At 42.3% G+C, this 26,175-nt stretch overlaps 1 protein-coding gene across 3 annotated transcripts in view; it reads right to left on the bottom strand.

Annotated features, from left to right (window-relative positions):
• Positions 1–215: 215 nt before the first annotated feature.
• Positions 216–26,175, bottom strand: part of nbeab (neurobeachin b) — a 178,071-nt gene continuing 152,111 nt past the window's right edge. For all 3 annotated transcript variants that reach the window (XM_046389619.1, XM_046389617.1, XM_046389618.1), the window contains 13 exons: positions 22,822–22,962; positions 21,627–21,746; positions 17,994–18,146; positions 15,154–15,321; positions 10,465–10,554; positions 9,177–9,369; positions 8,269–8,340; positions 7,942–8,097; positions 7,101–7,271; positions 4,354–4,455; positions 3,826–4,022; positions 2,832–2,983; positions 216–1,255 (listed from right to left, as the gene is read on the bottom strand). In XM_046389619.1, coding sequence (XP_046245575.1) covers positions 1,165–1,255; positions 2,832–2,983; positions 3,826–4,022; positions 4,354–4,455; positions 7,101–7,271; positions 7,942–8,097; positions 8,269–8,340; positions 9,177–9,369; positions 10,465–10,554; positions 15,154–15,321; positions 17,994–18,146; positions 21,627–21,746; positions 22,822–22,962 — 1,806 coding nt within the window. In that variant the 3' untranslated portion in view covers positions 216–1,164. The remainder of the gene's footprint in view (positions 1,256–2,831; positions 2,984–3,825; positions 4,023–4,353; positions 4,456–7,100; positions 7,272–7,941; positions 8,098–8,268; positions 8,341–9,176; positions 9,370–10,464; positions 10,555–15,153; positions 15,322–17,993; positions 18,147–21,626; positions 21,747–22,821; positions 22,963–26,175) is intronic.

Below are 26,175 nucleotides of genomic sequence, written 5' to 3'. Positions count from 1 at the left end.
CTGGTGTTTAAGCATGAACTGGTGTGGTTGAAAATAGATGAGAAAACATTTGGTGCAAAAGTACTCAAAACTCAAAAACTGTGAGATGCTAATTAATGTTAGCTGTGCCAACAGTTGTATAATGTTTTTAAAATGACATTTCTTTTACAAAGAAAACTTTACCACAAACACCTTTACAGTCATGACAGGCTATCCAACAAATCTGATCTTTAATCTTTTTTGATATGTATTAGGAAGGATTTTATTTATCTGCCATCAATAACCAAAATAGTCCTCAATTTATGGAAACAAACATGGGAAGTATCACCGTTAAACTTTTTTGCTGACATCGTGATCAGAAACAAATATTTCACAAAGGACTAAGCTCACACCGAATTCGACTTTTCTGCCATATAGACAACACAACAAAGTAACAATGAACATTTTGTCTTTTCACGTACACACACACACATTTGACCACTGTTAATAACAATGAGAAAACAATGGCGTGTTTTATCACATGTATTACTAACTAACTAATATCTGAAGTGCAATGAAGACATTTTGAACATCTCCACATGGCTCACATTAATGGAAACGTTGGCGTCATGGTGACTAGTCTAACAGCACTTCGATCTTTATCTCAGCCTTTGGAGGGCAGAAACACTTTACACTGTCCATTTTAACAGGTTAACTCTGTATGTTTTTTCCTAGAAAAGTGTTCCAACTGAGATATGTATCTGCAATACAAATGTTGTAGAAATGTTCCTAACAGAGGATTCATTTTGTTTTGCATTGTCACAGTTTGAAACAGGAACTCAAAAGCTCAGATTAAGTATGTTTTTTTGACTGTGTAATTGTGTTAGGTGTTAAAAGTCTCTCCTCGCACAGAACAACAGACCTGCTTGACTCGGTTAGGGAAATGCATCAGCTGGTGCTCAGGTAAGACATGAAAACCAACAGAGAATGTGTCCAGATTGTTCAGCAACAGGTTTACCTTAGAGGCCAGATGAACACGTGTAAGCACACCTTGTTTTTCACCATTCCAATGTTCTCCAGCCCACTGGATCTTTTCCATGCTCTGCAGATCTTCTGCGACGCAGCTCGATCACTCGTTGTTAGGCGCCTCTCTTAACCCTCCTCACTCGCCTTTTGCTGCGTGGATCTCCTGCTCTCGGTGTCTGCTCAGTATCTGTTTTGATGCTCGTAATGCCACCGGTTGAAATCGATGTTAAATGCCACAATACTGCCAGAGACCATGCCTGTGATCAAAGTCCTGAGGAGCGACAAAACCACGAAATCCCAGTGTCAACAAAGAAATTAGTCAAATGTAGGAAAATTGAAAAAAAAAAATCACAATTAAATTAAAACTACACATTTAATCTTTCTTCAAAAAAATGAATGTATAAGGTGTTCATATTTCAAAGGTGTATTTATATGAACAAGGAACCAACATATGTTCATTGTTAAAGCTTATTTCCATGCATATGAACAAAATGTGCACAGTGGTGAATGAAGCACCGGAGGTCATCAGGGCTGTGACAGTAAATTACTGAGTTCCTCTGACAACTGAAGTAGACCATTGAGCCCCAGTGTCTTTTTCCAAACTCCTTTGCTCTTGTGCTCACGGCCGGCTGGTATGTAGGAAAAGCAGCTGATTTCACAGGGTCGTCTTATATTGCTACACCCCAAGGGCTTAAACACTGAGCGCACAATGAACAGAGCTGAAGCAGAATGCCCCTCTGTAAGTGGTGCTTTAGAGCAGGGCCCACTTGTGATACCTAATGTCAACTTACTGAAGAATGAGACTGTAATTTAATCAAGGGGTTCTTTAAATATTTAATTGAGGTGATTTGTTAAAAAAAAAGAATTAAAAGCAGCCATTTTAGTCTGGGGTGTGATTAACATTGTGATATTTAGTTTACATTAAAACTAAATGAATTATTGACTACTCATCCTTTATCTGCTCACTTTCCGCAGGTTGTGTCACAAAGACGTTGATGCAGGGTTTATTTGTTTAAGAAACAGGCCTGTGTTTTGGGACAGATCGTAAATGCTGAGGGCGATTTCGCCGGTGGCTGTGAAACGCAGCTCTAATGTTCAGACTCTGTAACCTCTGTCGACTGCCAGGGTCACATGATGACGTCAGGCTCATAGCCTCAGAGCAAAAACTGTTGCCTCTGCGCCGCCATCCAGGCACCCTTTGTGACTGCCGACAAATTTTTAAGAACGCAAACGCTGAGGAAAACATGTTGCTGACCTGCCGGCAGACAGTACGCATGTGTGCTTGCTGTTGTCTCTTTATCCAAAATAAGTGCATTCGCAGAAGACACCCGGTAATTTTTTTGTCTCTATGGCAACTGTAGGTTCTATCTAAAGGGAAAGGCTGGTGGATTTTCCGCTAACTAAAACGCACAGTGACAACCATGAAACACAAGGCTTTTTACTCCGGCCTACACATACAGTACTGAAGATGTGGAAACGCACACAAACATAAAGGGATTTGCCAGGCGAGCCCACATAGGCATGAAAACGACACAAGCCCACACAATGATTCTGTAAAGCCACGCAGTCTCATTCTTATCATGCAATAAAATATGCAAATCACTTGAATATGACCTGCAGTTTGTTTTACTTCAAGGCCTAAAAAATTTTTTGTCTATAACTTCTTGGTGAGTGGCAGAGATTAACTACAGGAATCAATAAGGGATAGTTTCTATTTCCTCGATTCACCTCATCAGAGGACCACATTAAAACTGTGAATGTACATGTATATGATGAGTAGGAGACAGTTCATTAAGATGGCTTTCTGTATAAATTATCTCTTCTGCCATACAACTTCCCGCTCTGACCTTTGATCATGTGACAGGTCCATGGCGCGGATACCAGCATCACAACCAGGGTAGATGTAGAGCTGTCTGAAGTCACAGGCCTGCCACACCTCCACCACACCGTTATCCCCGCCCGTGACCAGGTTGTGGCCATCACTGCTCAGAAGAATAGTCTACAGGGAAGGAGCAGAGCAGTTCCACCCATCACTCTCCAGCTTAACTTTTATAGTGCCTTTTAGGGAAAGTTGTCTTGTTGCAGCATGTAGAAGATGTCACTGAGAGATGGTTATGTACACAAAATAGGTGATACGGTATGAAAATGACAAGCAGCAGTGCTATGCACTTAAAGCTGAGTACAAACTTAAGACGGATTATTGTATTAATATAATTAATATTTTATATACTGTTATTTATAGCCTAAAATCTGACAGGGGTAACTTAAATGTCACCTGTAGGGAATGTTTTGGACTACCGGTACATACTATGATTCAGACTCTGTAAGGTCCATAGCGTATTGGTCAAATTGGTGTGTTCGCTGAATCTCTTGCTGGCCCTTTTAACAACACTATAACACTTTTTGTTTGTTTATATCATCCTGTAGTATATTACCATAACCTTAACCGAATGGAACACTAACAGTCCTGGAATGTACAGTATTTTACCAAAAATTACACCAAATTATTACTACTAGCATTTGAATAAAAACTTATGAACCATTTCAATCTTTTAAAGCATAACATGCAGCAATTTCCTACAAAATAAAAAACAAAGTATAGACTAACATTTTTTCCTCTGATTCACTGCTTCGTTCAGCTAACCGCTCTGTTCATTCACTTTCTAGCTCGTTCACCACCGCTCTCTCTCTCTCTCACCCGACTAATGAGCTGTGCACGAGGGGCCAAATTTGTATTGTGTGTCTGCAATTATTACATTATGCCTTTAAGTATTTAAGACTTCAGATGAACAAAGATGCAAGCCACATCTCTCGCTGCTGGGAAAGCATGTGTCAGCTCACCCTGGTGGAATCATTGACCTCCATCTGTGCCAGCAGTTTTCCATTAATGCTGAAGTTGCAGAAGCGGCCTCTTTCGTAGTAGATGATGCAGTGGCCCTCACTGGACACTGACATGAGCCGTGGGCGCTGATAGTGGTCAGGTCCTTCCAGAGCTCGTAGGAGGTCCCCTGTGATGGTGTGGACCAGACATGGACCCTCTGCAGAAGCGGGGGATACACAGACAAACACTGCGTGAACAAACTGCTGATGTAAAAGGAATTATCCATAATAGATAATCAGATAATATAATTTAAAGATCACTACTGAGCATGCTCAGAGATAGCTTCCTGGATAAACAGTTTTCCATGAGGTGACTACATGTTGTTTAGCTGGGAACACATGCAGGTCTTGCGTGTTGAACTGATACCTGTCTGTCTGATAACCTCCAGTGTTCATGCCAATAATCCAGCTCACAGCATGAATGTCCCTGACCTCCTCTTTTCAATCTGATGACAACGACGTGGAGGTGAACCAAGAAGGTATACTGACCTTTGGCTCCACTGATCACCAGGCCCAGCTCTGCGCAGACTGACACACACACAACTTCCTGGTCATGACCCGTCAGAACTGCTCGCGGGGCTGGGTAGTCACCTAAAAGACATACACAATATTGTAAAACACATGACTTGCTTTATTTGGTTGTTATCTATGTATTGTCAGACTCTAAGAACCTTTAGCATACTGACCGCTAATCTAAATTTGCCAGTCAATATGCTGCATTTGTGAATCTGGATTTCTGTGCAACATTCTACATAACCACTAGCACACATTCATCTTGCAATAAAATCATATAAACACAAACACACTGATTGTGATGCACATCTGCTAGCAGGGAGGTCCCTTTGAATTGTCATGTAAATGCAGGGATGCCCACTGAAGGCAGCCGAGCCACTTGATTTCATCCCGTGTGTCACATGATTGATGATGGCCAGGGGAGAGGTTAGTGAGGGGAGTTTCACGGCAACTGGAGCCGACCGCGAGCGGCGCTCCTTCTGAAATGCACTGATCACCAGTACTGAGTAAGCCCTAATCATGTCCCTGAATACTCTTTGTGTCTTTCAGAGAGCTGAACCCACTGAATCCATCACTAAATTATTGTAATTTATTTATAGATCTGTATGTGACAACAAACAAAGAAATGAAAACAAAATGCAGTCTAAAAAAGTCCAACATTTACATTTACGAGGCCAGGCGTAGTTAGGAATTCTGTAAAACTGAAAAAATAATGCTTGCTGCAATGAAAATTCTATTTATTTCAATCAAAATTGTATTTATTTTAATCAATACATTAATTATTATTTCTAACTATCTAAATAAAATAATTCTACTAAGAATTTGCGTTGGCCCTTAGTATTCACCATCTTTCAACCTGCAACTGGAAAACTATTGCCACTGAATACATGGCTGTTGTCCAGCCAATTCAGTCAAAGTTTCTCTATCCACCTTGATGACAGTTAAGTCCTGATAGATGATGTGGACATGTGTCAGACTCTCCTCCTCTCTTATCCCAGCCTCCTCCTCCTCCTCCAGCTCGGCATATCGTCTCTGCATCTGTAACGGTCCAGTCAGTGAGCTGGACTGTGATCGATGCAGCACAGTCCCTTAGAGACCAGGACCTGAACAGGGCTGTCAGTCCCCAGCACCCACCGTTGAGGGGGGCTGAATAGGACAAGTGTCAGAAAAAGCCTCCAGGGGGAAAAAGGGACCTGGTGCAGCTCACCTACCCGACAAAAGATTCAATCAGCCTGCACTGCATACCCCCACCCTCTCCGAGCCCTTGGGACGAGCCAAAGTCAGCCACCACAATTACCCGGTGCAAATATCCCCTTGCACGGGAGTGAGGGGCTGAGTCTGAGAGGCAGGGCCATGATTGAGCTTGAAGTTATTTTAATTATTACACATTTAAGACACATGCACCTTTTGGGGTGCGGGTGAAATCAATTTCTTGGTCACGCCACATCTGCAGGATGAGGGAGCGGTGATCCAGAGGGCTGCTGCTCCCACATTCACACAACCTTGAACCGGCATTATAGAAAATATAATAGGCATGAAATCACCAGGATGAGCCTTGCGAAATGAATAAGCCAGAAAGTATGAGAATAAACAGGACTTCAAGTGTAAAGATACGAAAAGGCGGTAGTGGTTTATCCCTCAGGGTCCTTGCAAATGCCTGCTATCCATATTTGAACACGACTGATATCAGCTGTGCTCAGAGATTTGTACAGTTCCGTGTCAAACAAACACTATGCAAAGTTTTTAGAAGAGTTCTGAATCATTTTCCTCCACTGGGTCCATGGTCTCCCAGTTCCCACACCTCTAGTGCTCTGCATTCTTGAACCAAGTTAGATTATTATCTGCTATTATCCAATGTGCTTCTGACATCCTCATATGTTGATAAGAGAATAGAAACTATTTGATTGAGTAAAAACACATCCTGTCTTTTGCTTCCAGAGATGAGCTATGTGGCTTCTTTCCCCTTTGTCCGTTGAAGATGCATCGTAAGCCCTAGTAGCGTGAATATCAGGGGAATACTGTTTTCCTGCTGCAGTAACACAAGTGCTATTGCCCCTTGCTAATTGGAGGCAACCAAGCTGAAATTCTTAATTAACTGTTGGAGCCTCAGTGAAGTTAATTAGGGAACACACACACAACAAATCCAGAGCTACCAGAATCTGTGTCATTTGGAGACAAGATCTTCTACTAACACACACACACACGCACATCCAGAAATAAAGCAAAAACAAAAGTCTCTTCCTCATCTTCAATGTTTCTGTTCCACACCATATATGGCCCTCCTCACTTGTACTGCAATGCCTGCTTCGCCTCCGCTCTGATGGATTGTTTTGAACACAGACAATCAGTGAGAATGAGCAACTAAATGAGCTGAGCAGCAGAAATCACACACTGGGGTCTACCATTTTGAATGCCAAGACATCTGGAGTCCTCTACTTGAAAGCAGCACAGCTCAATGCAGTGGGTCACACTAATATATCACAGCTACAGTGCAGATAAATTATCTTCTTCCTTTCTCTCCATATTATTTGATTTCTTGAGAAGAATGCCTTTTTTTCCAGTGTTGATCAAAGACTTCCTGTAGACTATCACTTTTTTTTAAATACTAGCAATGAACTCATGCACCTTTCTAAACTTTTACAGACAAGTACATATGATTGAAATACTGAAAAATCTAAGTTTCCGGGAAATTTGTCCAGATGGTGATGCTGTGTGTTACTCACTGTTATTGGGGTTGTCACCAATAATATGGTGTCGTCCACTCCAGTACCACAGCAGAAGTGTTGCATCCCTGGACCCAGAGACGATGTAGCAGTCGCCGCCGATGTAAGACTCTGATCTGGCCAGACATGTCACCACGTCCCAGTGCCCAAAAACTATCTGGGTCAGCTTGCCTAAAAGAAATGGTTAACAGACATGTTTTTTGTATTCAAAGTTCCTGAAATGCAGCATAAAACTACTGCCAGTTGTGTTTTCAAAGCACCGGTGGCAGCAGAAAAGAAAAAAAATTCCAGTTAAACCAGTAGTTCCCAGCCGTTTTTGGCTTGTGACCCGTCATCACAGATTATTGCCTTAGTAGGGACAGGAGTGGGTTGCACTCTCGATTTATTATATGTGAAAGAATTTTAGAGGCCAGGAGAGGTGAAAGTATTTCACGAGATAAAAGAAAAATTAACAGAACTGATATTTTTTCTTATCCTTCCAATCCTCATGTGACTCTTAAAATTAATCTTGGAGCCTCTTGGGGCAGTCATGGCCTCCACCATGACTTGGAACCAATGTCTTAAATGGCACTTATCAAGGCTACAGCGATAATCATTTATATATTTAAAGACGTGTGTTGCCAACATTATCATCTTGCTCCCATTAAATGAATTTCAACAGAAAGAAAATTAGCGAAAACATAACATTGGGTTGCAGTGTATTACAGTATAGTCATCCATTTTTCTACAGGGCTTGTCAGGAGACAGCAGAGACAATGCTGTATTATTCTCATCATATCGCTGAGTCCTCCACACATCAGTGCACACCTCTATAGGAAATAGAGTTTACACTGCAACCTACCTGTCTCGGAGGAGTACACACGAAAGCTCTTGTCCCAGAAGCCACACACCAGTATGTAGCGGTTGTCAGCTGTCACCACGAAACAGTGTGAGGTGATTTGGATGCTCTGGTCCACTAGGTCTGTGATCTGACGCTTGTTGCTTCCAGTATTGTTGGCTGTAAAAAAAAAAGAGAAAGGGAAAACAGAAGACTCGTCAATACCTGAGGTTATAACGAGCGATTTTTAAGTTATCAAGACACTTACAGCCACAACAGATACAAAAGTCAGTGTTCTGTTTTTTTTGTATTTTCCATTCAAAACGAGCAAAAACAAGAAAACTTACTCACCGACCAGAGAATCCATCTCTATGGGCAGGTGATGGGCCTGCTCCAAAGAGTAGCCTGGTGCTCCCCGGAGACCTGGATTCAGGCAGGGATACATAAGGAAATGAATCATTTTTCTAACGTCTTCACATATACATTCTTATGTACACACACACCTGTTCCTTTTTTAGAGCCAAAGTTAATTTGGAGTCTCTTCCAGGAGATGGAGGTATTGGAGGTCCATCAGTGAGATTTCCATCTGCCTTACTGGGTTTTCTTTTTTCTATTTTCTTTTTTTTTTTTTGGAAATGTCAAACTGAATGGAGTCATTTTATCGATGCAATCTGTGTCCGGAGCCAAGTTTTGAAACAGCAACATGTCTGAAAATGTGGAGGCCTTATTATCATCATTATTCCGAAAAGCCAAAGCACATTTCCCTCCTCTCAGACAGGATGGCAAGGGTGCTGCAGCTGTGTTCATTAGTGTGGGAGCAGCCAGAGCAGCCACACAGTGTGGACTCTTTGGTCCTGAGCTTGGTGTGTTTCTACAGTGACACATGTGGACGTGTGAGGAGAATGTGGTGCAGTTGCGGCCTAATTTCCGAGTAACCATTGCTTTGGCCCTCTGACCCTGAGGTGAGGCTGATTCTCAGGGAGGGGCTCTGTGGGTAATGTTGTTCGCACATGTCTGAAAAGGAACATGTGGAAACACTCATGGTCATCTTACCTAGGAGGTGCTCGCCTCTCACACAGCCAGCTGCCTACAACTCTATTATGAACAGTGGGCAGGTTTGTGTGTGACGGTGATGAAGTGATTTTACAGGGCAACTGCTGTGGTAGGTACCACATGTGGAGCAGCACAATTGTTTTCACAAGGGCAAATGTGTATGTTTGAACACATCATCTGCCATGTGCGCGTTGAGCTGCACTCACCAACAGTGTTGTGCCATCGGTTGACAGCAAAAAGGCGGCTGCAGGTGACAGTGACAACAGCAGGTACGGTAAGATGGGGCAGGGTATTGGCGGCTACGTGAGTTACTGGCGAATTGGATGGAAACTTCAATACCATGATGACATCCTGCTGCATCTGGTCCTTGAACATGAGAGGACTCTGTGGAAGGAAACACTGTTGAGTAGAAGAGAGAAAAGACAAAGTGTGGGGAAGGATGGAGGGATGTGATGGTTGGGGAGGAGGAGGAGTACAAGGAAAGAGGCGCAGAAAGAGGAAGGAGCAAGAAGAAGATGAAAAGAGGAGGTATGAAAGGATGGGAGAAAAGAATGGAAAGAGGCAATTAGTGTGGAGGTTGGAGGAAAAACTAGGTTCAGACACAGAGGAGAGCTTCATGCACTGCCCCCTCTGGACAGTGCAGTCAGACAAGGTGACTGGTCAGACAAGGGTAAGACATGAAAAACAGGGATGAAGTAGGCTGTACACATGGGATGGTGCATACATGATACAAATGTATCAGAAAGATTCAATTTGGTCCATATAGAAGAAGCATTAAAAGAGACTGCATCATTTTTAAACATGTGCCTATTTTATCACTGTGAAATCCAGCTTTTGCAACCCTGAGGTAAACTACATGTACAGCAAGAGTAAACAGCAATGGAGGACAGAGCAATCCTACCAATTTCAGCTCACATCCCTAATTTTAGAGACTTTGGACAGAAGCGGGCAGAAGTCAGTGAAAAAAAGTCTCATCTGCTGCAAAAAGTAGAAAATTAAAATAAAGGGCCTCACAAAGATCCTGGTAGGGAGAGAGAAACAGAGAGCCACGTGGAGATAATGAGGGCTAGGTAGGCTATTACACGGATTAGACAGGAATGAGCAGCTTACAGCAAGAAAAAGGGAGCTACCGGGCCAGCATGGAGCACTCTTTCCTTTACCCCCATGCTGTTAGAGGGAAGTTACAGCTATAAAACAGTTCAGAAAACTAATGCTAAAAATGTGTTATATTGTGGGTCTGTGACCTATATGAGGTAAGCCCGCTAAAATATTTATCTATCACAAGAGAGGATCAGAGGAAATATACAGATACGAAAAATAAGGGAACATCTATCTTATTCTTGCTCCTACCTACAAACACAGGCGCACACACACACACACACACACATATGCACACAATCTAGGGCTGCACAGGTCCACAAACCCTCTCTCACACACACACACCATCACCATCAGAGGTGCAGGGAATTTTCCCAACTTGCTCGGTGCTCTCACCAGGTGCATGGCGGAGCTGCGTGGAGGATGTGGCTCAATAAGCAACTGAGATGGCGTCTGTCCAAAGCTCTGGATCTGTGCCTCTGTGGCCTGCGGGGAGAAAGAGAGGGGAGAAGGGGAGAGAGGGAGAGAGCGAGCGAGAGAGAGAGAGAGAGAGAGAGAGAGAGAGAGAGAGAGAGAGGCTGTCACAATCAATATGCATCAAAGTGATGGGTCAATGCGTTACTTGACAATGCAAGCAAATCCTAACTCAGCCGTGCCTCTGAGAAAGGGGGGGAAGCAAAGGGAAAGGGGAGCACTCCCAATTCGCCTGGGTGCCCCTTCCCCCCTCTCTGCAGAGTCATCCAAGTGTTAGTATGGAAGAGACAAGCCTTTTCCTATTAACATGCTTCAGTTAACCATTCCCATTTCCAGGCGCAGGGGCCCCCGCTGCATAAATGTTAACCTGGAGTGACATCCAGCTAGGACTGCAGCAGGCCGGCCTGCTTTTAGATGTTATTGTGCTTGAAACAAAGGAAGAAAGCATGTCTATGCACACACATACGCATGAAACAGAGGCACAAAATCACACAAGCAGACCAGGGCAATTTGGCAGAGGGTACCTTGATGAAGAATGATTTATGGGGTATGAACTGCGAGTCCGGATGCTTGTGACTAATGACTTAAAACAGCACAAGTTTCGTCTTGAGTAGAGGAAAAAAAAAAACAACATGACAGAAGACTATTTTATTATGATTAGAAAACAAATTCCATTTACATAGGCAAAAGATCTCTTTTTGCCTCCAGTGGGAGAGGGTAAAAAAAAAAAAAAAAAAACAAGGAGTAAGAGCTACTGAGTTTGACTGAAAGTGGGGCACTCCACACAGGGAGTGATTGATGTGACTGGAGCCACTTCCACCATCAGAGGGGAGCTTGTAGACGTCCGTCAATGCCACTGTGCACAATGGAACATACATCGCTCAGCCTTTCGCCCGCCCTTCTGACTGCCTGGGTGACTGGCCCTCATTTTCCTACGCCTGTACACACCACTCACTATCAAAAGGACCTATTGGGTAACACATGCCACAGAGGGAGATGTGGCACGGGAAGTTTGGAGGTGATACTGAATTAGGACAGGCCACCTGCAAGCCAAACAGTCGCCCCCAACACTCAATGGTCACATCCGATCTTCCACAGCACCAAAAAAGGCCCTGTCCACACGACTGAGCGCCGTTGCACAGCAGTGAAAGTTTCATGTGAGTCGCTGTGCACATTTGGCAACCATTAAGTGTTGGTCGGTGTTTCTTTACAATGCAGTCCGTCAAGTAATAAGCAACTGACATTATGGCTATTTAAGGTTAGGTTTGGGGTGAGGGTCACAATGTCTGCTCAAATAAAGGAATTCTATACAAAGATCAGGAAGGCTGACAGGGCCATGTGGAAAACATCATCATATTTCTTGTGATGATTATATTACCAGGGAAACTGGGCTGCTGCATGTCCCATTTTGGTAGTCTTAGACAACCTTGACGCCCAACAATTATTTCCAGAGCGCATGGACGAGGAATTTTCTGTATGTGTTTGTGTTTTTGCGTGTGTCAGGGGAAGGGGAGTCTGACTTGTTGAAGGTTAACTCAAGAACGTGTTCCTCCACAAGATGATCAAAACATGTCAATATCTCTCAGGTGCTTCAACAGTAATCCTCTCTGAGGTATGTCAGAAACTTATCTCTATCTCAGTCTGAGATGGAGAGCACTTAACAGGCAGTTCATTAGTCACTTCAGGCTCTGCTTTTTAGCTGATAAGCGACACTTATTGCCAAAGCAATCTGGATGATCTCACCTCCCAGCAACAACTGCCTTGCTTGGGTGAGCACCTAACATCCATCATAACGCACCATGTCTGTCTGATTTTGTTCACATCTGATTTTGGTGTGAGCTAAAGGCTTGAGAGGTGAGGGGCTGCAGCCTGGTCCCTGAACTAGTGACAGAGAGACTCTGTGGAGGACGATCCCCTAACAGCATCCTCCAGTGCACTCATGCAATGCGGCAACACAACAGCTCTGTCAGACAGAATGCAAACACGGCCTTGCAGTGACCCGCTAAACAGCGTGGGATCATGCCGAGTCACGACACTTGAGATCAGTGTCGGCTGCTACAAATATGAAGTTGCTACACCTTTCACCTTTTGACAGATTGGTATAACGGAAACAAATTGCTTTCATTAAGTAATTTTGGCTTTTAAATAGTATAAACAGACTATAAAAACTGAACAGAAAGGAAACCATACAGGCACACAAAAATACACATAAACAAACAATTAATGTAATTGTGGGTCAACTGTGTTACTTTCACATGTGACCGCTCTGCTGCCCATTCTTTACATGTCAAGGGAAATTTGTTTAAGGTAAGCTTATCTGGACTTATTTTAATCCTACTAACAAAGAATTACCCTGAGGGTTTCTTCTTGAGTGACAGCTTGGGAGTTAACGTGTGCACTACTGTATGTGGGAGCAGACATGTCTTAAACAAGGTGCCCACATGTAAGTGACTGTCTTTAATGCAGCTACCATCAACAACAATGCACTCTGGATCCTATATGTGACACACATGAAGGTAGTTTCTTACCATTAAGGTCAAGCATTCAAACACTCGTGTTCCATCCCTATTCGATTATCAAGGTGAAATCAATTTGAAGTACATCAGCTGCTTCAAAGCCCTTCACCGCCTAGCCGCAGCACACTTTGTTGTCTTTGTCGATTCAGAGTGGGCGGGAGTGGCAGTGGCAGCTGAGGAGGAATAGAGTCCCACTGATGAATAATTTGTCTGTTTACTTCTGAGTGACACAGCGGGGTCTGAATCAAGGGGTTGCTGTCATGTTTTTCCATAAGAGAAGGCTGTCAGGAGGAGCATCACGGAGAGGGACTGCTGTTCCGGCAGTGTGCCCAGTAGAGCTGTCACTGCGCCCTCAACCAGCGGCCCGGTGGCATGTCAGAAGGTGCCATCATTTCCATCTGACACACGGACGGAAATTATCTCTCATGACCTCTAATTTCTTGACATTTCAAATGCCTTAATTGTTGTGACTAATGCCAGATCTGCAGTTTCACCTGTCAGGGGGAGAATGAATCAATACCCTGGAGTCAATCGTTACATTTCAGCAGGTCTTAGCAAGACATTCATTGGGCATTTTTCCATGCTCCACCTCACTGACTCAGATTGGCAGCTCACAGACTGGCCTGTGTGGAACAGGAGGAGTGGTAAACAATAATAGGAAATATGGAGTGATAAATCCCACACACTTATCAGAATGTCACTGTAGACTATGCAAGAAATTGTTCAATTTGAATCATTTCACAGCAGAGCATCAGAGCACAGTTAAACGGTTGAATTTAAATCAGTCTGGAGAAATACTAAAATTATAATACTGGACAAATATATTTTTTATTTCCTAGTCAACTTTTTCTTCATAGTTGCAGTGGGCTGTTGCAAAATTCCAATTACTGTATTTTAAAATAACTGTATAACAGACATAACGTATTTTCAGGCTACTGCCAGGTTTTGGTTTATGGGTTTATGTACAAGGTTATACAGGGAGAGGATGAATCCATCTGGAATGAGAGACATGACTGAAGGTATGAAGGCTTGTCTTAATTAGTGCTCATCATTTCAACATTAGATCAGCTGCAATTACCTGATCCAATTTCTCTCTCCTGCACAAATACATTCACATGTCACAATAGCATCGACTGGGCACAATTAGGTAGTCTGAGTAGCAGGCTTCCTAATGTGCACCTAACTAACAGTACTGTCATCTCTCAGGGTAACAGTCAGGTGTAAGACAGCTAAAAACCCCTTTGCCTGATGCATTAAAAAAAGCCATCACCGAAACCTTTCTCAAAATGATGAAAACCGAATCTTTCACAATATGGTTTGGTAATTAGATCGCCCAAATCTTCTGCAGGTGATTTGCATAGTGGTCACTTGATAAATAAAGGCGCCCCTGGAAGTGACAGTATATAAATGACTTGTTTTGCAGACAGCAGATGGTGGATATCACAGGGAGAGACAAGCTCACACTGGAAAGAACCACAATGCATGCCAGCTGCTGCAGTCTCTGGTCCCCTTTCCCCTCTACGCAATTAAGCTATTCACGAGTAGTATGGCTGAGCTAATAGATATTCAATTAATTAGTTAAGAACAAGAGGATTCACTCCCTCATCTATTGACTGAGTGACCTCTTGTTGATTGATCAAAGGGCACAAGCAGATTCATTGATCTGACTAAGGGAAGGAAAATTACAGTACATTCAGCACCTGGAAGAAACAACAGAAAATGATGTTAGGATGGATCTGTGAATAATGTGGACAGATATTAAAAGATTACTGTTTATCTGAGAGAGAGAGAGAGAGAGAGAGAGAGAGAGAGAGAGAGGGAGAGAGAGAGAGAGAGAGAGAGAGGAAATTAATAACTCAGGTCATCACAAAATGACACTAATCTCAAGACAGACTTGATGAGTCAGCCGCTCTGCCCCATTCTCTCACGGCTTACATTTGCATGAAGCAATAATTGATTGACAGATGCATGATATGAATGTTCCCGGAGCTCCAGCACATGCCAGGACAAATAGAGGAGTAAGCTGTGTGCCTGTGATGAATACGAAGGGTAGAAGGCAGTTTTGTCTCTGTGCCAAACTGTGCATGTGCCTTACCTCTCTGAGCGAAGGGTCAGTGATACTGTCCAGCTTGGCGGAGCCCTCGTAAGTCAGGTGGTGAAAGACATTGAGGGCACGCACCGCCTCTGGGCCTCGCTGCTTGTAGCCGAAAATAAGGTCAATCCACTGATGCAGCTGACATGACACAAACTCGCTTTCCAGGGCCTGTCAGAGGAGTACAGGGCAAGTAGAGGTGGGAGGCAAACCAGTAGCACAAAATACATGGGCCAAAACACAAATTGTACTTCACACACAACACTGCACACACCAAAACACAGTGTATGTTACTGTACACAGATGATCCGCCAGGGGTTTACTTAATATCAGACATCACAAACTAATTAAGAATAATTCAAGTGAAACTAACGTGCATGAAATAAAATAAAGTATTTAGTCTGTTTTACTGCACATAAACATTACAGAGGAATAACTAACAGCTCACTCAGGCCGAACCTCTAATATCACATTTCTCTGTCCACTCAAAATATAGACTGGCTATCTTTGCATGGAGACAAAGAAATCGGTTCAATACTAACAGGGATCCAATTTACTGTAAAGCTGTCTGCAGGAGCAAAACTGATAAATCATTTGGGAGAGTGAAAAATGAGACTTGATTTCTTGTGGGAGTGTTACTGAGATATTTAGGAGAAGATTTAGGGTGGATAATTGTTATAAATATACCTATGGAGGCTATGCAGTGGGAGTTTGATGCATCGTTCCAAAACACGGTACAATATAATTCCCATGCATGCTGGTGTAAGGCTTTGCAAGAGGAATTTACACTCCTCCCCTCGCGTCAGGAATAACAGCCATTACCAACAAAGCCTGCTCGAGCACACAGAGGCAGAGTTTGCCACAGGGCATATCACTACAATTGAAAGTGGCACATGCAAAGATGGGAAGTGGGGGGAAGTGGGGGGAAGTGGGAGGAAGAGGGAGGGAGGGAGGGAGAAAGAGAAGGAGGGAAGGAAAAAAGGAAGAGTGAGACAGAGGGGGAGGAAGGGAGGGAGAGATTCACTGACAGAAATGAAATAATAGAGGAAGCAAGAGTGTGGGCTAGAGAAGGAGCAGAACAAAAGAAAGACAAAAAAAATGGAGGCAGAAGGCTATGATTTTCTGGGCATGTGAATACGCTGGTCTGCGAGAGTAACAATGCAAGGCAACATCACACATGTATCCTTCAACAGTGAGAAAATATCCATTGTAATCCTTTTGTCATCCTTTCTCCTTGTTTAGGAGATGCAGACATGCCCATAACAACTCCCCCCCCACACCACACACACACACACTCATACACACTCACACTCTGCTGGTACACAATCCTGATAGAGCTCGACCAGGCAGCGTGGGTAGAGCACAGGGAAAGGTCACCTCCATGACACCAGACCAGCTCTGTCACTCCAGCTGAAAAGGTCAAATGTGTTCCCAGAGCCTCTTTCTACCTTTGGTCCAAAAACACATCAGCCCCCAAACTCGGAATACATAACATGTATGAAACTTTGTGTATTCCTAGCTGCATTATTGTATTTTCTCCAGTTTTAAGGATGAACCTCTCACTAAGTCCAAATTGGAAAATGTAGGCGTATCATTGAGGATTTTCTTCACTCTACAATGAGGCTGTAAATGTAGCCATTAAATTCTGTTAGACAAACAGAGAAAATCACGTTGTCCTATAAAGTAATTTTTTTCAACATGGCATGAGAAGTGTTTCTCTTCACATGTGAAATATCGCTTTCTAATATTAATCTTAACATAAATTCAAACATAACAGAAACTGCATTCCTTAATAATAACTGCATTCAAATATCGGCATGCTGTGTACAGTATACTAACACTGTGGTACAGCATTTCTGGGTACTGAAGATACCATTTTCAAAATAATTAAAATCTGTCCAAATTACAAGTCACCAAACAATGTGACTTTAGTTTAATGTCAGGCTTTCCTAAAAGCAACATGTTCACATGAATTGGTGCTGTTGTAAGTACATGCACTTCCCATTCATCATGTAGTTTTTGTATGAAAGTTTTGCGTTGTCTTTCATTAGGTTTAGTGGGGAGGAGCGATGTTGACTTTCTGCAGTAAGTGATTCCAGATTAAAGGGAGAACAGAGTTTATCTGACGGCCAGAGACGGGTTGGAGCTCCATTTCTGTCTCCGCGCTGCACCCGAAACCTGCTGGGATTTGCGGACCACATGTTGATAGGCTGTCTGTATTAAACGTGCGCACACACACACACACACAGAAGTTCACAGACGAGCAGACGTAAAGGGCCCCGCCAAAGTGATGAGGCCCAGCATTCGAGAAGGTAACACTATCGGGGGAAACTCGATAGAACTCAGTCTTGTCCTTTAGTGACACCACTGGGGTCAGAGGTACAGTGTAAGTATTGAGCGGTGCACTTTATTAGATGCTTCATGCATAAGACAGGGAGACACAGATGTACGGGAAGGTTACGGGGAAGAGCAGGAAAAGAATTCTGCTGTGAGAAAAAGGCAGAAAGGCTACATGTAAAAAATTCATTTTAAAAAGTATATAATGTATATTACATAATACAGTTATAGTAACTAATTATAGTAACGTTTCACTATGATACTACACTATTTACATGTTGTGTATTTTAAGTAGTATTTACTCTAACCTTTTATCTTTTAAATTTGGTACAAAACAGATTAAAAAAAAAATTAAAAAAAGAAGCAAAAATTAAATGGAATTTATGTTTTAATACTGCCTGAAGTATGTGCAACATTTTATCTAAGAAATTAGATACACAGGTACAGTTTTGACCAAAGTAATTATACCATTACTATTTTGAATCTGACACATGCCAAAACCTTACCATCCTGTTGATCCTAACAAAGTCTTCAGGTTTCTTGGCCCAGGCTGGCAAGTCCACATCACAAACCATGGTCCGGTCCTCCCTCATTCCCAGATGGTAGCTGTTGCTGTTGACAAACATCTCCGGGAGGTAGTAGAACTCAGGAACCAGTTCCTGCGTGTTAAAGGAAGAGAGATGTTGATAACTTACAGCTTACTAACAAGACAACGTCTAACGCCTCAGTTTTCACCGTATAATCGTCCAACAATTCAACAACAATTCAAGTGCAAGAAATCACATATGTGAAGACAAAGCCACAAAAAACAGAGGAAAAAAAGACTCTGTATCCCACTGAGATGAAGTGAGAATTCAAGGGGAAAGGTAAGACAAACAAACTAAACAGCAGGCCATGAGAAGGCGGTGAGAGGTGCTAGTCCAGTTATTCCAGGCAGAGGTGTTAGGTGTGTTAAATGAAACTGGAACTGAGCTGGGCTTTTCCTCCCTGGTCTCTGGGCTCTTGTGATGAGGTCAGGACCTCGCAGTAGAGCGGAAGTCAGCATGGTGGAGGAGCCCCCTGCATAAAGCCCAGTGTGATTCCATACGTTGGAGAAGAGAACAAATATTTACCCGAGTTTTGAGACAAGACCATTCCTAAAGGCATTTTTCTGTGTTGAAACCACATTAGTAATTTTACATTTTTTAAGCTGTTAAGTACACATCACACACTACGTTTATGGATACATTGTGAATATTAACTTGCATAAAGCCACTACAGTGAACATTTTGCAGCCTTTATTTTTTGCCACAGTCACATACTTTAGACTTTAGAAACTCTCACAAAATCAGTTTTTGCTAATTATTTATCTTCTTGGTTGGTGTCTCCAAAACAGAGATTGTGCAAAGCTCTTTAGCAGCCAGTGCTGAAATTTGGATCCATCCTTAAAATCAAGAGCATTTGTACAGAGAACACTTTCTCTCTCTTTCAGTTTCGACTGCATTAACGTTTAATGAAAATTTAACTTTGCCCAAAAAATAACAATAATAAAGGACATGATATTTAATGATGAACCTTATCACAAAAGTTAAGGTTTACATTCAGGCTTAACTTTCAAAGTACTCTGAAATTCAATGGTGACATCCATGGATTTCATGTCTTCAGTCTAGAAATTGTGGCTTTAGATTGGTAAAGGGTTCAAAATGCAAATCTGTCCACCTGGTTTATTGGGAAATTCTTTAAGAAAAGGTATTTGCAAAATAAGTGACTGTATGTATATTTTGTGTGATTGTAAAGTGCTCTGATCTCTTACTCTCCTGATAATACGGCTAAGAAAAAAGGAGTGAGTAAAGCATGTACACAATGAGGCACATGCACATGAGGAATGTAGATCCTCTGCTCCGTCCTCATTAGAAAACACACACACACACACACACACGCACAAGGCAAGTTAAATGCTGTTGTCTGTCTCTTAAATTAAGATTATAAAGGAGGGTGCAAGACAGTATTTTAACTCCTTGTGTCAGGCTTGTTTTATGAATGCAGTGTTTGTCAGATTCAGTGGTACTATCGAGCTTTATATTGCCTGTGGGATACATAACCTGCAGAGCCTTTAGGCCCCCATAAATCAGAGGGTTTTGAGAGAGCGAGTTAGCATGACAACGTACAGGCCAATAACATCGCTGGTCTGCTGTTGGTCACATTTCACCCTCTGCACACGACAGGGGAAGGGAGTAAAGTAGCCTTTCCTCTCTGTTTTCCTCTGTCTCCCCACATACACACAACCGCACTTTCCCTCCACTTTTTCGTTCGTAAACTTCCTGCCGTAACTCACCGCCAAGCCGTTAAAACTGCCAGCTCTGTTTTCAAGCCACCCTCCCATGGCAGCCATTAATTCTGCAACAGCATCGTAATGGGCTAACAAGTCAATCACACAAGCCTCCATTGCTTTACACTGTGTCACCTTAATGACATGTTCGTCAAAATCTGTCACCAGTGGAGTGCTGCTGGATTCCTTCAGACAGCATGGTGGCAGGTTGTGCGAGAGGGAGGGTATGTGCATGTGCCCATGTCTCTCAAGAAAAGTTTCCTTCTCTGTGCCCACCGTGGCTTTGCCAGCTTAACATAAGCGTGTGCGCACAGAAATAAATGAGAGGCATGGATGCACAGTAATGATGGGGCAGTCGGGGAAGTGAGGGGCTTGGCCGGCGCAGGATTGTTTCCATCTGACTTGCTCTTTTAGGAGGTCATCCTCATCAGGGGTTCAGCTTCACTCAGTCTTGTCGTCATTACTGCTGGATGAGGCCGGGGTTAATGAAGGAGAGACCCTGGTAAAAACAAGATGCCTTTTAATCAGAGGCCCGATGGCCCTGCTCGGTGTATTGGGCCGAAGCTGACCGTAACCCCAGACTTTCCTTTCAGTCTCAGTCGCTACATGGTGTCTGTGCATGCCGCCTGTGCATGCCGTCTGGTTTGTCGGTGTGTTTGGCTGTCTTTCTCTTGGCGCGCATAGGATTTTATTAAACAATGCTCCATTTACACATAAATGAAATAAAATACTCATAAAAATTAAAAGGGAGATTGTTATGAGAAGGATCAGAGCAAAGGTGAATAAACTAATCAGTCACAGTGACACTGCCTCATACAGCAGCTTATCCATATTGCGCCAACAGTAAACCAAACAAGCTCTTGCATAATATTTTCCTGCTTCTAATACATTATGAAATAGTGTTAGTAATCCAGCATTGTCCTCCACAGTACAATGCCTCTCCTAATAGATCAGTAGCCATCTTATGTGTGTAAAAATGAATGCATGCAGACATACAAGTAGTTGAAAGTAGGCTGTATTTGTTAACAGGGTGGCGTTTGACTATTCAGCTGTTCGCTGGCTTGCAGCTTTCTGCCTCTGCCTCGCATAGATTGTTGGCTGCTCTCCCCCAGATCCTGGCGAGTAAAAGCCCTGTCCGTACATAAAAGACTACATTTTAAATAGCTTTTGTCATTAATGCTTTATTAATTGCCCGGGGCAACACTACCCAATGCAGGGTGTGCTAGAAATGTATGACACTTTGAGGTCAGTGCGTATTCCTGCTGCGTGCGATGCAGTGGGCAAAATGGAGGCGAATCAGCAGGGTTCAGCGTTTTCGGTATCTGCTCTGTGGATTTGCAGACTGAGGGAGGGCTTTGTCTTTCTCTCAGGCACAAGCCTTTGTTCAAACTTATGAGTGCTTGCATGCACAGACACAAGATTAGTCTACCTCCGAGATAGTTTGTTTTCTGCATGAGATAATTTGAACGTGCATTTATAAGTGCTTAGTGTATTCCTACACACTATGAGTCTTCGCTGTTTGGATGACACATTTATAATTAATGGTATATATTTTTGAAGTGGTGTTGAAGCACACTGACTGGGGAAGAGAATATGGAATGAGAGGCTTGGTATGGTTATATTGCCAATTACATATAAAGTATAGTTGAATTCCGCTGGAAGATATGTAGTGTAACACACAAAGGACCATAACGCCAGCTTAAAGACAATATGTCTCAAGGAAATATATAGATAATAGACAAGGTATCTAGTTCCAGACCTCTGGGTGCACATAAAAAAAAAAAACATTGGTTACTGTTTACATACTGTTTTCTTTTGTTGTGATTCTCACCTTTACATCCGAAGTGTCCCTCTGACAGTTTCGCCAGGAGCGGGCAATACCTGAAAAGGTGCGGTCAGGGTGGTCGAATTTGTTGTTACTGGCACAAAGGAAGAATGTGGTGAAGGGTTCCTGCAGAGAAAGCAAATTAGACATAAACAAAAATCAAAGATCTCCCTCGCAAATGTGAAGCCATCGTTTTTTTTTCATCCTCTTGATCTGCATTTTCTGTTGCAACCTTAATAATGAACATAATGAAAGTCTCAGTGCTGTTTTGAATTTATTGGATTACCACACAAAATACATGTGAATAGTCTGAATAACCTGTATTATTTCATTGTTATTTTCTGCAGCAGACTAAGGGATTTCTCTTGAGATCATTCATTCACTGTATACAAGCCTTGGGGAGAATTAATTAGTGTTCTTCCTGAGTACAGTAAGCCATAATGATAATTGGCTCAAATTTGGTTTTCTAAGCCTGAGATGGCGACCATTGCTGGTTGGGGCGGATGGATCACTCACCAGAGGAAGAAAGGGATTGTGGGAACAAACCCACAGAGGCTAATCTAACTGCTGTCAAGGGAGCTCCCTCAGTTCATCAGCCCCTTTCTACTAATGATGGGGGAGGAGAACTACACTACCAACTCCTCATAAAGCTGTTTCAAATTAATAAGCTGACTTCAAAATCAAACGTGTACCAACTCAGAGAAGCTGTGCTGGTTATAAGGGTCTGTTTTGTAGGAAACAGATTGGTAGAGAGTGCGTGTGGTTCCTCTTTCTCTGCCAGAGTAAATGAGGACAGTGCTCAGTAACCTTGATGGACACGTCTCCGGCGCTCACTGGGTAGCCTGAAACACATAAACCTGTCACAGCAGCCTCTGTAAATCATTACCCAGCCACTCTTTATTTAGTTCACATATGCCGGTTTACTGGCCTGTGAAATGTGTTTTCTGAGCACCATTGGTCTAACCCGGGCCCAATCAAATTGAGACGTTGAGCCGTTGCCTGTGCAGCAGCCGACAGACCTCAAAGTAACAGCATCATCAAGTCTGACAAGTGACAATCAACTAATGTAGACTCTGAAATGAAAAGCTGTCTGACGATGTGAGTTTCACTTCATTCCTATTCAGATGCTTGACTAATTCGGGGATTTTGAACACAGTACAATAATGGGTGTGAAGGTGGGTGAGGGAGTGATTTTACTCACTATTCTGACAAGCCAGTGCAATGTGGAGGCAGCTGTGGAGTAGTGGGAGTTGTAATGACAAGGTGGTGTCTGGTCGTCCTCCCAAGTCTCATAGCGTTCAGCGTAAAATGCTGCGCGCTTCGGATTCAGGGCACCAATAGGCTGGAAAAAAAGATAAGGAAGTAAGAGACTCAGTTCTTGCAACAAAATAATTTGTTCCTTATTTACCTGTGCAAGCAACACAAAGGTTCTCCCCTCAAAGTAATCGTAAAGAAATTGTACAAGTTTCCTGTTGCACGCTTTGTAAGTTAAGTCAAACTTCATTTGATCATTTTGATGCATCTGGTTGTTCCATTCTGATATCTGAATTGACTTTGCAAGTTTTACAAAATAGCCAATATGAGGTTAAGGGAAGCCTAAAAGTTGCATTCTAGTCATTTTTCTTGCTGTCCCTTAGCTGCTCTGAGTTTGGATCTGCTTCACAGAGCAGCAGAAAGTCTATAGATCTGCGGAGAATATTCCACACGTGTCTTGGCAGCATATTTAACAATATAGTTAAAGACAAGTCCATGAAAGGATTTATAGACAAGCTCAAGTATTTTAAGATCTATATTACGCGTAACTGTAAGCCAGTGTGAGTGCGTCACAGAAGTGATATGAGCACTTTTGTTCAAACTCACGGCTGCAGTGATACTTATTTGAGACCATAACCAACAACAAAGCTACAGTATATCTACTTTGATTCACAGGTAAAAATCTTTTGTTGGGTGCACAATGTAAATTACCTGCTGTCCTACATCTTGTGTTGGCAAAGCACAAGGAACAGGAAAACATAATTAAATACAATTAACAGAGATAGACTTGCAGAGTCTTAGTAGCTCCCCATTAGACTACATGTGGTGAGGCTGGGGTGGGGGAGTTCGGGGCAGACAAGGAGCTTTACTCTGGGATTTGTCTGTCAGACCCCATTATTCTCATGAACCCAAAAAAGTTCCTGTTGCGCTGTCTTCTGTCTGAAATTTACAGGGGTATGGAGGCATGGGTGAGCAGGATGGCGCACTGAGGATGGAGGGAGCAGATATGAGCGTCTCCTGCTAAATGTTGTGGCTAATCCATGCGGTTAACCCTGGCTGACCTGATTTACACCCAGCGCACCCACAGAGCCAAACACTTTACTCAGCACTGCTACTCCCATTTGTGTTCAGAGCCCTTCTGTGCTACTGTTGATTGTGTTACCAGGTCTCAACAATATAGTATCGGAATCTAATCATTTATAATACCATAAGATATGATTTTAAAACTCCCAATAAGTAGAGTTGGATTAACATCAGTTTTTCAGGTTCTGAAAAAACTGAACATAATTGGACAGCATGTAAGCTGACAAATTGCATCTCCCCACAACAAAATTTGTCACAGAAAATTAAGGTGACAGTTTCCTGTTATACAAAGTACAAGAAAACATATTTCTATCAGCTATAAACCAGCTTTTCTCTAGTAAACAGCAAAGCCGAATCGAATTCTGAAACTAACCACATGAGCAATAAATGCTGTGTGAAGACTGAAAATGCCAGAAATAAAAAAAAATAATAAAAAAACTTTCTTTTTTCTGTTCTGCATTTGAAAAAAAAAAGCTGCTTTATTATTGTGAGGATAAAAAAAAAATAACATCACTGCTGTATTTATTGGACATCCATCCAATTATTTCATCGTTAGGCCAAAGCTTGGACAGCATGGTTCATTATTTAACCGCACCCTCAGTAATAATTTCACTTTTGTACTGACACCATCACTGGGTTTTTGCCCTTTGGCGGTGGTTTCATTTTTATGTGTTCTTAAGGCAACAAAATTACTCCCATTAAACATACATTTAGTGGTGAATAAATTGCTTTCTCTGCCTTTTCGATCACCCCATCCAATATAAGAGCCTCGCAGGCGTATTGGCAGTCAATTTTAATATACTCAGTAACACTGAATCGGTTACAGAGGGGGAAGGGGGACTGCTAATGTAATCAATGGCAGCTTTTCCACCTGAAAGCTGCAGCTCAGAGGTCAGAAGAAATAAAATAAAAACCCACAATTCTAAAGTAAGACTGAGAACGATGCCCAAAAAATGATGCCACTAACATTATTAAAATTACCTTCTTATTCTTTTGGCCGGGCACACTTTGTATGCAACCTCAGTGCGTCAGACAGACTTTCTTGGTCACTTTGATAATTACGGTCTGGTCATATCCATGTATAGCATAGCACACACACATGCCTGAAGCTCTATGTCAAAATTAAATGAGGCTAGCTTTTTTTTTTCTGGGTTCTTCCTTAAAATTTAATGCAGGCCACATCAGTGTTAGCACAATTGAATAGACTGAAGGAGAAGTTTATTGAGATCTGCGTAGATTTATGGGGTGATAATAGCCTTGCATGGGACGTCTTGGCCCAGCTGGATCAGGGTGCGAGCCACAAGACGTCTCGCACTACGTAAAAACGTTGCTAGTGTAACTAATTCGTGTTAGAGTTGTATGAAAGATACAGGTGTCCTGACAGAGGTAGAAAAATAAGGAATAAGAACATGAGCAATAAGTAACAACTCAAAGGAGCTCACAAAATGTTTTTTAAATATTTTACTTTCCCATTTTAATATCATGGTGCCAGAAGAAGCCAGAAAACAAACTAAGTGATGTTATATAAGCCAAGAATATGTGATATGAAAAACAGATTTTTGTTTAAAGGGATGTTAAAAGTTAACATTACATTTCTTGAACTTCTGGTACATGCAAAAAGTACGTTTCGACTCCAGTCCGCTACTACCAAACTCTTCCTGAGGTTAAACTAACACAAACGTATCTTTAACGAAGCACTAATTTACAGGGAAGGGATCCAAAGACGTTTTTGCTGACAGGTTATTTCCCATTCGTTCCTCTATCGGCCACTACATAAATGAAGCAAAAATATTTTCACATTGTTCTCGAGTTGCCCAGATGTATAAGCATGAATATGCTAAGACACCTCCATGACTTGCAGTGTGGTGCAGAAGTAAGAATGCTTTTCTATAAAACTTGTGTGGTTGGTGAGCTAAGATAATTATACCGACAGCATGGCAAAGCTTTCATTATTTCACCCACATCACCGAAGAAGTTACTCTTTGTCACAGGTTGCTGTCATCTCAAAAGGAATTTGCACCAGGCACACCACTGAACACTGCTCAGACTGGGATTGTTACACAGCAAATAAGCAGCAAACACACTGAGCTGTAAAAAATAACAACAAAATATAGTAAAGACTCACCAAAGCTGACAAATGTCCAAATTGCTCTTTATCAGGCCACGAATACAGTGGCACTGATGAAAATAATAAAGCAAATTTGACATATATTTACAG

This window comes from Scatophagus argus, chromosome 5 (assembly GCF_020382885.2).
Source record: "Scatophagus argus isolate fScaArg1 chromosome 5, fScaArg1.pri, whole genome shotgun sequence".
NCBI classification, from domain to species: domain Eukaryota; kingdom Metazoa; phylum Chordata; class Actinopteri; family Scatophagidae; genus Scatophagus; species Scatophagus argus.
This window is presented reverse-complemented; position numbering and strand designations above follow the sequence as displayed.